This window comes from Patella vulgata, chromosome 8 (genome assembly GCF_932274485.2).
Source record: "Patella vulgata chromosome 8, xgPatVulg1.2, whole genome shotgun sequence".
NCBI classification, from domain to species: Eukaryota; Metazoa; Mollusca; class Gastropoda; family Patellidae; genus Patella; species Patella vulgata.
The window spans coordinates 27459661-27472616 of NC_065886.2; the positions used below are offsets into that span (position 1 = coordinate 27459661).

The window sequence follows — 12956 nt, forward strand, 5'->3', positions numbered from 1 at the left end:
GAATCGTGCAATGTCAAAAAGATATTTTCATAGATTTAACATTTGATGCCATATAATGCCATATTTGATTTGGAGATAACCAGAGGAATTCATATTTTACAGATATTGATTTTGTTTAGGATTAGGAAATATTTACAGTTAGTGGATATAATAATATATTTAACCTTTCGTTCAGTGCGAAGTAAGGTAGTTATATATGTATCTAATCATTGGATTAGCTTTATTTCTTACTCGATCTATAAAACTCATTAATAAGTGACCAAAGATAACGGTCTACACCAACTCACGCGAGGGATCCAACTGATTTTACTGAACTTTCTTGGTGAAAATACCAATAAACTAAATATATTACTCTAGATATTGGTGTGTGACAACCAAATGAATACTTTCATCAGACTAATGCTATTGAAAAAAAATTAAATTGGACCAGTTTAAAATATAACATTAGAAAACACTGTCTCTTTTTCGCTGGCCCACAAAATTTATTTTATGTCGAAAGATATTTTCATCAATTCCAGAAGTCGACCCATACCAAGCAAGCCTTAAAATTCGCAATATTTACTGTTCCTTATTATCTACAATATTGGAGACGTATATTTTAATCTTTGAATCGATCAATTCTAGAAACGCCATCTTTACTTATAATACTGATATCTTTTAGTACAAGCCAGCCCATTCTGAATGAAGATTTATTTTAATACTCCGGTGTACACAATTACATTAATATAATACTATAATGGTGTTTATAATTATGTGGTTTATAATGTATCTTTTTCAAATTATTTTGTATGAAATAAGTTTCAATTACTAAGTGTCAGATTAATGGGTTTCTGATTTTATTGTTCAAAACAAATTGTTAAATACACATTGAATAAATTGTATACGCGGCAGTTTGAAAACTGGATGACGCGGACAATCATAATTGTTTTGTTTCAATTATTCTATGTTTATTACATCAATTTTTAATAGGCCTCCTGTCCGCCTATTCAAAAATTGTTTGTCACAAAGATTTGGTTAGCATTACGCGAAACGGTTTGTTACCATGCAAGGGAAGCAACTCTATTTTAAATTGCAATTCCTTGCATTACTAACGGTGTATACCAGGAAAATAGATACATATGTTTACGTTAGGTAATTACACGTTCTTTTAAAATATGTTAATACAGTAACATTTACATGTACATTAGTGCATGTGAAATGTGCCATGGGTTATAAACAAACTGACAGAAAAGATAACTATGTATACATGTAATATGATAACAGGTCATAAAATCTCTGAGAAAACCCATTTCCGTCGAAAACAAAAAATACTATTTGAAAAACCCGTCATTAAGGGCGGAGTCATCTACGTGGTAACTATGTATACATGTAATATGATAACAGGTCATAAAATCTCTGAGAAAACCCATTTCCGTCGAAAACAAAAAATACTATTTGAAAAACCCGTCATTAAGGGCGGAGTCATCTACGTAAGTATTTTTTTTTTCATTGAATCTCATGTGATGATTTCTCAGGGATGTGTAATATGCAAGGTAGACCAGACGATGATTATTAAGAATTTTGTTAATTGATGATATAATGGATTTTTTCAGGTAAGGGTATTATATATGGTGTACTTATTAATATTTATATATCATAACAATTATTGTATCGATATGCAGCGACTGTTTTACGTAAACACGGTCACATGCCCTGTTATTCCAGAAATAATATGCTTAATGTCAGTGATTAGCATGAAATTTGAAGAATCTGTTCAGTGTCAGTTTTGTTTAATAAATCGAAATCTTAAAATAATAAATTGTGCAATCGACGAGAGTTTCCATCTGATATAATTTACCACAGAGGCCCACCTCTCTGGTCATTGACCAAGGCGAACACAATCTCCCCCCAGGAAAATTTTGAAAATTAGCAATCGCAAACCCATTTTCCAAGCATTTCAGACCAAAGCAGACGAAGGCAAATTTTTGATTTCCTGATACAATTAAATAACACAATGACCTAAGAGCATTATCATTAGATGAATTTGAGAATTTTCTTCAGTTTCAAAAACAATAACCTTTTATTCTCCGTGATGAAAATAATGCAAATTATAAGAAACATACAGAAGTAAACGAATATCAAGCTCATGAACCGCATAAGCTTATGATGATATTTGTTTACTTCTGTGATGTTAACTGATAATTGTTCTCGGTCTAAGCTCATTAAAAAAAAAGTGGGCCTAAAGCATATAAAGGGCAGGTGGGCCCAGTCCGGCACTGTTGGCACCAACTGCTATCAGTTGAAATTAAACACCAGTTATGTCATTACGACCTGGCTATGATATATAGTTAAATGCTGCAGCGATACGTTAATTTGATGCACTTTACGTCGAGGACGTGAGGTCTCTTCTTGTATAATAAACTGTTGATATTGTTTCAAATAGTATTTATTATTACATATATGCAACCCAATTTATGATATGGAGCAGTAGGCCTTTCGATAAACAGAAACACCGACGATTGTCATTTACTGGAAAGATTGACGGACATACAGACAGATTGACGAAACCATTTAAATCTGTTCAAAACTGCTAAACTTTTCACTGGACTGTTTTGTTATATTCATACATGAGATGAAATGAAATGGGGTTTAACGTCCTACTGTTCTGCTCCGATTGAGCTAATGAAGACGGGAATACGCCATACAGTGTGTCGTGACTATGACCTACTCTTATATCGAATTCCAACTGCCAATGGATCTTTTACGTGCACGCCAAAGTATACACGGGACCTCTGGTTTTTCGTCCCAACGAACGACTAGACAGCTGCCAGGGGCGGATTGGGCCCGGGAACCGGCCCGGGCTCCCGTTTCGAAGCGGCCCCTTTTACTAACCGCGGAGCCCGGATGGAAAATTTTGAAAAATGAACCCCAAATATGCGATTTGGTGGCATATCTGATTATAACCTCTGTCAAATAATATATCTCATAACTCGATTAATTTAGGCCAAAACCCTGACCTACAAGTAATTTACAACCATCAATATCGTCATATTATTAATTAACGTATTATCACTGTATCGTCAAGAGTCAAGAGAATAGTTGAGAAATTTTTGACCTTTTGATTTACCAGTTAGGAATATTGAATAAGTAGGAATATTTTCATTGAAAAATGACCCATTTTTGTTGCCGGGAGCGCTAGCTGATTCCTCCTGTGATGGAAGGCCACGAGACACATTGGTACAGAGTGACGAAAGTGAAATTCATGAAAGCTGCTTTTTTTAATTTTGGATTTGTTGTTCCAGGTAAATTATTTTACCTTGACTCCGAACTTTTGGCACACTACATATTGATTAATGAACATAGCATTAGTTCAGATAATGAATATTCGAGTATGAGGCCACACAAATTTAATTATGAGAATTGCGCTACCCTTGACATTTTTGTCAGAAGCGGCGGGCGGAAATAAAAATAAAATAAAATTTGATCTTGGACGCAAAATATAGCTTCCACAACAGTGTCGGGTGAATCCGATGAAATTTTCGGATGAAATTCGGAATCCCCATTGCAGGATTCCGAATTCCGGCCCACTCCCAGCACACCCGGCCAGAAAGAATATTATACCAGCCCATTCCAGACTTCAGTGATGGCGTGGCGGCCCGTTAAAGCCACCGATCACATACAACATGATCGGTCCAATACCCCCCCCCCCATATAATGTTCAGCAAAAAAATTTTTTTTAGACGAATTGGACAAAATTATTTTTTTCATTTCCGACCGGCCCTTCGGGCGATCGCCCGATCGCACAATGGCCCAATCCGCCCCTGACAGCTGTCCTTGTTAGGCCCTCTTCACCATTGACAAGGGGAACCATGCCGGGAAATCCCGATGAAGTTTCTCGGTCAACACCCGGAGCGAACTGGTTCACTTAGCCACAGTGCCCCCCGACACCACCACCACTACTTGCATTTTGGCTTGTATACCGTCTTGTCGACTTTCGACTTAGTCATATTTTTGTATTTATTGATGTCAGTAAGAAGGCGCCAACACGCATACCAAGCCAAAATGCAACTCGAAAAGTAGAAATTAGAAAATTAACACACCACGCTTTTATAGCGACTTTTCGACTTTTCGCCTAGGAAGTTGTTGTAGTCTCAGTCTTCCAGGTCGCATTTGAATACGTGCAATCAGGGCTCATTCTTTTCCGTCAAAATGGATAATAATTTTTATATAAAAAAAATGTTCATATTTTTTTTCCGCCAACTGGGATATTTTATCTGCCAAAAATATCTGATAAAAAAAACACACCTTAGGCTACAACAATTTAATTTATCATATAGGCCTATTATAAAACAAATTTCCCGTACCGATATATACATGTACAATATACAACAACATGGGGATTGGGTGGTCTAGTGGTTTAAAACGTGCACGTGAAATCACAAGGTCTGACATTGATTCAAGTGGTGTGGTTTCGATTCCCCGCTTAAACATGACAAGGGAGTAGGGTCGCTTGTCCAACCTTGTGGGTTTTCTCCGGATACCCCAGTTTCTATCCACTGCTAAAGACCCCTACGTGCAAACGAATTTTTGAAATGATTTAGTTTGCAACGAGTGGATGTTAAGCCAGCCTGGAGGTCGGGTGTTCGATCCCTGCATTGGCCGAGAAAGTTCATCCTTTGCCGGCGGATTCCCCCTTGTCAGTAATGCAGGACGTGGAGGTCGGGTGTTCTATCCCGTCATTGGCTGAGAAAGTTCATTCAGATTTTCCGGCGGATTTCCCCTTGTCAGTGATGCAGGACGGGGAGTGGGGGGGCTGACAAGGACAACTGTCTAGTTGTTCGGATGGAACCAAAATAACTGAGGTTCCGTGTACACATTGCCAATAAGGCCTACTCTTATATCGAATCCCACCTGTCAAGGGATATTTTACGTGCACGCCAATGTGTACACGGAACCTCAGTTATTTTGGTCCCATCCGAACAACTAATCTCCTCTTAATCTATATTCCCATACACATTAATTACAGAAAAAGGCCTGTGTATACACGGTATTATGAGCTATTTACCTTTTGGTCAGCCGGTTGTTATTTGGAATATAAAATTAGGCCTGCAGCCAAAATTTCTAGCGTGAAGTTCCGCTATATGGTCCTCCCAAATAAACAAACTATACATTTTTGGAAAGCTTATATCACCAGGAACACAAATCCAGAGAGTTCCAAGAAAAAAGTTTGCACTAACTCGATTTAGGGCCAGATGAAAATTGTGATAATTGTCAAGTAAATGCAATATTTATACTAATAATTGTGAAGTTGACATAAAATTTAATATTGGCGAAAACACCCGATGCCTTCATCCTATGCAAAGAATATGCTGTTGGTGAAATTTTGATTTAAAGCAAAATGCAGAAAACATAATGAACAGGGAAACATACAGAATTTCGGAAATACATTTATGGTAAAGGGAGTTATCTCCCTTTATGGAAAATATCAATAATTATTGATAACAGTAACAGGATTTAACTACAGACAAGGGCCTATATAAGTTCAACCTTTTTTCAGATAGGATTTGAGGCTAACAAATATTTAACCTGAAACATAGCATCTACAGATATTTAGTTTTCTCACTAAAATAGATATGGCCAAAACTAAATAATACTGTATTGGGAGTGACAATATTGTAATTAAGAGAAAAAAATATCAAATGGAGTTTAATGTCTTACTGTTCTGTACCAACCCGTATAATGAAGATGGGAGTACATCATACATTATTGTTTGAGGGGGTGCGGGGGGCATTGTACGTGTATAACTAGTATGCAAGTGTTATCATCAGTGTGCAAGGGAGCCGCGGTGACTCAGTAAAGGGCTGGCTCACTTACCGGGCGGCCCAGGGATTGATCCTAGTCCGGCGTAGTTTCTCCTTGTCCGTGGCTCACAAATCAGGAGGTTCGGGGTTTGATCCCCTGTGTTGACCTAGACAGTTCCCCAAACTTTCCAGTGTTGTTTCCCCTTGTCATTGGTGCAGGAAGAGGGGGGGGGGCTGCGATGGGCAGAGTCTAGTTATTCGGATGGAATATAAAACTGAGGTCCCGTGCACACGTTGACATGCACGTAAAAGAACTTTAAATTCGAAATAAAGAGTAGACTGTAACGTTGCTGTTTGGACCAAATTCCCCCACTATAGCATAATGTATGGCGGGCGTATGTACATCTTCATTCTGGCGGTTGATTTTTTTTTCTCTTCATTACAATTGCCACTGCCTTACAGTATTATTTAGGTTTTGCCATATATCTATTTTAGTGGGAAAATTACATGTAGATGCTTTGTTTCAATTCAAATATTTATTCGGAATTCGGCCCCAAATCTAATCTAAACTAAAAGTTTACATATATATTAGTAGAAATACTGTTTTGGGAGAGCTTATTATATATGCCCGCCCGCCCTCCCAGATTGGTTGAAGCGTCCATTTTTCGGGTAATGTATTTCAGTTTTTCAGGCACAAGCTTCAGAGAATGGAGAATGCGAGCATATCTTATGGAAATGTAATTGTATATTTGTGTAATTAATTCAAAATAAACATACTCATCACAGCTTTGTGGATAAATCATTTAGTTAATGATTGATTCATTCAGAATATTTGGGTGACAAATTTTTCAGGCAAATAGGCTTACCCCCCCCCCCCACCTCCCAACACACCCAGCTGAGATTAGCCCCCTACACCCATACAGCCCCTTACCTGTTGTTCAATCCGATTCAGTTTGTTGAATCAAATATTGTTTCAACCATTGCTTTCCCTCCACTCCAAACGACTGGGCATTGTCCTTCCAGCCAACTTCCATCCCGTACAACTGACAGGGGGATACATGTACATATCTAATCTATGTAAATGTAGTAAATGTGAAAATGAAACAAAAAGACTGTTAAAGAAACCCAACTTGATGTTTATACATGTAGTGAGAGTGATGATGATAACGACTAACTTTGATGACATTTAAAGTGCAGGGTAGCTGCGTAATTTTGATTTTCAATGACTGTTTTACTTCAATAAATAATTTTTGTCTTAAATCTTTATTTGTTAGCAAATTAAACAATTATAGATATCATTTCAGTTTAAGTGTTTGTAATTCGACCTTAAATATCTGAACTAGAGGTTTACAGCTCGCTGTAGTGTAAAAATAACGTAGGGTCTAACTGAAAGGGTATGTTGGTGTGGGTTTATGTTTTAGTGGAAAAAATCACGTGGTTTGAATGCGATTTACAAAGCTACCGACATATGCCCCATTGACACTTTCACGCAATCGTGGTACGCTTTGGTACGCTAAAGTTCGTACCAAGACGGAAACTATGCGTACCATCGCGGGAAACAGTCGTAAACCATGCGTACTACTGCGTGTCATTGCGTGCCATGCGTGACAGTGCCGATCCAAAACCTTGGATTTGTCCAAGCTCATGCCACGCACTCGAAGACGTACCAGGGCGTACCATTTTCGTAAACTATGCGCAAACTGTGCGTACCCGGTGCGTAAAAGTGTCAATGGAAATTATGTCACGCACTGTCACGCACTGAGGGGTACTCAATGTCACGCATTGGTGCGCAAGGTTCATCACTGGTACGACAAGATCAGCAATGGTGCTCATGGGTTGATGTAGGTATCTGCCAGTGGTCAGGAATTCTTCCCGCCACTTGACGTGTGTCACTCATTGGTGCTCACAGTTTACTCATTGATCCTCACAGTGTACTCACTGGTGCTCATAATTTACTCACTGGCGCTCATAGTTTACTCCCATATACTCATTGGCAGGTTTGCTTCACTCACAGATCACAGACGCCGCACCAATCAGAGGCTTCCACGGGGGGGTTTCTTCATAGCAACATGCTTGCCGTCAACAGCTCCAAGACAGTTTTGGTAATTCCGTCTGCTACTAAAACCTTCAGCAATAGTCTTCCACTGGTCTTCTGTTCTAGGACAAACTAATACTTTTGGCTTGTAGACCTTGACGATAGCTTTACATACTTCTGGTAGAAAATTGCATATAGTGCTAAGTTCAACTCTGAAATTGTATTGGAGACTTGCATAGGAATCGCCACTGGCTAAGAACCGGAGTGTGATTGCTAACTTCAGGCCAACTTCAAGAGGTTCTCTCATAAATGTTGTATTCTTCTTCAGGTGTGGGGTCAACTTTTCAATCATCTCTTGAAACATTTCGGGGGTGATACGTAGGAAGTTCCGGTAACCTCTGCGATCTTCCTTGTGTAGTTCCGACAATAACTGGTCATAATGGCCAAAATGTTGTCTCCTTGTCAACTATTGCCTCACCCAGAGTCTCCTGACTTTTCTTTTCTTTCTGCAGGCAGACTTTCTGTCGGTGTCAGGTTTTGATTGTAGAACAATATTTCGTTCACTTTCATCTTCTTCCAAAAGTAGTAGACCAGCAGCTGCTGTAAGATGTGCGTTTTGCAAAATAAGGTTCCTTTCTTCAAGGTCTCTGGAGTTCATCATTTTGAAGAGTTGCCGACGGAATGGACCATATCCCAATACATTTCCTTTATATATACTATTTCTATGAAGCGTGCCAGTGCGTGCGCAAACTGTGCGCAAACTATCCGCAGATATTGCGTACTCTAACGGGACAATAATGGACGATGCGGGACACATGAGAGACAACTAACATGGTACGAATGCGCATCAGTGCGGACAGATTTTGCATACTATGAGCAAAGGTTGGTCAGCAACGGCACGAACCATTTGATTGACAGGTGAAATATACATGATATCCATCCGCATTGGTACGCATTAATGATTACCATTGCGGATTCAAAATGCGTGAAAGTGTCAATGGGGCATAGTCTGGTCTCCATTACTTCATAGACATATTGCTCAACCAATGTCAAACATATACTTTTATATAAACACAGTATTACAAACAAGAATCATGATAAGGAGATTAGAGTGACGGTATATTAATTGTTACGATTCCGTTTAATCACTTATTTTATTAGAAAAATATTAAAATCTACCAGGGTTTACAAGTTCAGATACATTTTTAGTACATAAAAGATTAAATAATTTAAAAACACTGGGGTTCGAATAATAATACTTTTTTTTATATATTATTATCTCAGACTTTTATAAATTAAAACAAAATGGTACTCAACTTCAATGTCTTCAAAATTAAACAATGTACATAATCGTTTACTTCTCTCAATATATTTAGTACTACATGTATATCGTAACCTTTCAATATTTAAATTATGACTGGACAAACGGATTCTTGTAATTTCACGTCTGTATTTTCTGTTTATTGGTTTAGTCAAATAACATTGTAATTCAAATGTATTCACAATATTATTATGCTTATAAATGATACATTTACTTGATACTGTAATTCAAATTTCTCAATACACTCCTGTCTAAATATCTCTAATAATCTTTGTCTGATGATATGGATACAATTTGTGTTTATGAGATGAGCAGGTTTTTCCCATAAATCTCCCAAGCCAAGTTCTTTCTTAACATTCGGGACCCACGGGTCATTATTTATTAACATATAAGAGTAGCAAGAATTAAGTAAGACATTAGTAGAAGAACGTATTTTAATCCAGTATTTAAATATCCGTAATTTTCTCGTAATGATTAAAGGGAAACGTCCAAGTTAATAATAGATCATGTGGGAATTTGTGGTTTTTCTTGTATCTAAGATTTTCCTAAGGTACCTTAAATGTATTTGTTCTATATAGTATCCCGAATTTGTAATTTAAAAAAGATATATTACCTGGGATGAGATTTACCGATTTCCAATTGTATAATTACCTGGGACGTGATTTACCGATTTTTTATTTATTTGTCAGTGATGGATTACTAAGTTTATAGGATAATGGATAATATATAATACTACGACCACGGTAAGGTGATCATCTATGGGTGTGCATTTATATTCCCCTTTTTTATTTGTACTTCATATGTAAATAATCGTAATCAAAATTAACCGATCGGATAAACGGCTCGCGGGAAATTAAAAGGTTCATCTAATTTTTCATCGCCGTAGATAAATTAAACATGTGTTGATTTTTCAACGTATCTCGGGAAAGTAAACGGCTCGTCTAATAAGTAAAGGCCGTAGATAAGTAAACAGTGTGTTGATTTTTCAACGTATGTCGGGAAAGCAGACGGCTCGTCTGATAAGTGAACGTCGTAGATAAGTGAACGAGTCGGCCATTTTTAAACGCCTCTAGGGGAAACTAAACCCGTCACCATATTTGAGACGTATCTTTTAGTACAAGCCAGCCTATTCTGAATGAAGATTTTTTTTAATACTCCGGTGTACACAATTACATTAATATAATACTATAATGGTGTTTATAATTATGTGGTTTATAAGGTATCTTTTTCAAATTATTTTGTATGAAATAAGTTTCAATTACTAAGTGTCAGATTAATGGGTATCTGATTTTATTGTTCAAAACAAATTGTTAAATACACATTGAATAAATTGTATACGCGGCAGTTTGAAAACTGAATGACGCGGACAATCATAATTGTTTTGTATCAAAATCTTTTAAGTCTGCTATAGGCCTCCTGTGGATGTCGGCTGTTTCGTAACCTGGCTGTTTCGTACTTAGTTCATTCGTACCTATTCAAAAAATTGTTTGTCACAAAGATTTGGTGAGCATTACGCGAAACTGTTTGTTACCATGCAAGGGAAGCATCCCCATTTTAAATTGCAATTCCTTGCATTAACGGTGCATACCAGGAAAATAGATACATATGTTTCCCATAGATAATTACACGTTCTTTTAAAATATGTTAATACAGTAACATTAACATTAGTGCACGTGAAATGTGCCATGGGTTATTAACAAACTGACAGAAAAGATAATTATGTATGAATATACATTACATGTAATATGATAACAGGCCATTAGCTCTTGGGTAGATAAAATCTCTGAGAAAACCCATTTCCGTCGAAAACAAAAAATATTATTTGAAAAACCCGTCATTAAGGGCGGAGTCATCTACGTAAGTAGTTAATGTCAGTGATTAGCATGAAATTTGAAGAATCTGTTCAGTGTCAGTTTTGTTTAATAAATCTATATCTTAAAATAATAAATTGTGCAATCGACGAGAGTTTCCATCTGATATAATTTACCACAGAGACCAGGCCGTGGATCTATGTATTGGCACCAACTGCTATCAGTTGAAATTAAACACCAGTTATGTCATTACGACCTGGCCATGATATAGTTAAATGCTGCAGTGAAACATTTAATTTGATGCACTTTACGTCGAGGACGTGAGGTCTCTTCTTGTATAATAAACTGTTATTGTTTCAAATAGTATTTATTATTACATAATATATGCAACCCAATTTATGATATTGAGCAGTATGCCTTTCGATAAACAGAAACAGCGACGATTGTTATTTACTGGAAAGTTAAGTTATGATTTCACCAAAAGATTGACGGACATACAGACAGATTGACGAAACCATTTTTTATATAGTTCCCAGCGTGTTTGAAAGGTGTGGGACAAAAACATATGTTAGCATGAACCTTAGACCACATTGATTGTATTCAAATAACAAACTTAAAACCCCATTCTCTTCCTTCCGTTCCTTTCATATGAACAAACAATATACATGTAAAAGTTTAAATAACGATTGACACACAAAGTGTTTTATATAAATCTATGAGTCATGTTAGTGTTTGAAGAGGTACTTAACGTTACTTGACTACACTTTTATTATTACTACATGTATTATACTATTCAAAAAAAGTAGGGGATATTTGATTTTGGGGGCATAATACTAAAATATGCAAATGACTACGAAAAAAGTCACTATAGAACCTAACAGAAGAAACATTTCCAGTTACATGTGACGCCCAAACGCACCAATAGCTACCGCATGGAATGCAGGTGATGCTTGGGATCATCATGGGGGTCCAACCCAAGATTTGCACGACTCTGACTTTGAATGTTACAGTCATTGTGGCATTAAATTCCAGGGTGGAAACATCAGTTTAATTGTTTTAGTGACCAGAAAACAAATTTTGATATGCGTCGGCTTACCCAAAATGAAAGGTTACGTGCCCTTGGCATGCTACAGATCGGCACAACACAAGCGGTTGTGGCGCGGACGATGAATGTTTCTCAGTCTGTCATAAGCAGGCTATGGTCCAGATACCGTGATACACAATCTGTACACGACAGACCACGCTCAGGTCGACCAAGGGCGACAACTCAAGCCCAGGATCGATTTATCCGTACCTTGGCCTTGAGAAATCGTGTCATCACAGCAAATCAGATCAGCGCTCGTCTTCAAACAGACACTGGTGTGAGAGTGAGTGGCCAGACGATTCGGAATTGACTGCATAGGGGTCACCTTCGCGCCCGACGTCCTCGCGTGATTCCTTGTTTGAGAGATCATCCCATTCAGGCAAGACGTCGTTGGTGTAGGGATTGTCAACACTGGGATAATCGACGCTGGAGCAATGTGATGTTTTCAGATGAGTCAAGGTTCACTGTTGATTTATTGGACAGACGTAGGAGGGTGTGGCGTCGTCGAAACGAGCGCTTCCAAGATGTTAACGTCATCAGACATGATCGATTTGGGGGTGGTTCTGTTATGGTGTGGGGAGGCATCACTGTTGCTGGAAGAACGGCTTTACATGTTGTTGCAGGGCGTGTTACAGGCCAGTACTACCGGGACAACATCTTGGCAGTCCATGTTGTGCCGTTCGCACGACGTCATGGCCGCCGTTTCATCTTCCAGGATGACAACACAAGATGTCACAGGGCCAGGATCGTTACAGGTTACCTCCAACAACAGAACATCACCACATTACCTTGGCCAGCTCTGAGTCCCGACCTCTCCCCCATCGAGCATGTCTGGGACATGCTTGGACAGAGGTTACGTCAACGTCAACAACGTCCTGCCAATTTCCAAGAACTTGCTGCTGCGTTGCAACAGGAATGGGACAAT

At 38.0% G+C, this 12956-nt stretch overlaps 1 protein-coding gene across 2 annotated transcripts in view; it reads left to right on the top strand.

Moving 5' to 3' along the window:
• Nucleotides 1–1468: 1468 nt before the first annotated feature.
• LOC126829974 (uncharacterized) overlaps nt 1469–12956 on the top strand; it is a 29766-nt gene continuing 18278 nt past the window's right edge. Inside the window, exon 1 of one of the 2 annotated variants that reach the window (XM_050560168.1) lies at nt 1469–1592. In XM_050560168.1, coding sequence (XP_050416125.1) covers nt 1579–1592 — 14 coding nt within the window. In that variant the 5' untranslated portion in view covers nt 1469–1578. Of the gene's footprint in view, nt 1593–10779; nt 10994–12956 lie in introns of those variants that run through there. The other variant, XM_050560169.2, reaches the window with a different exon arrangement.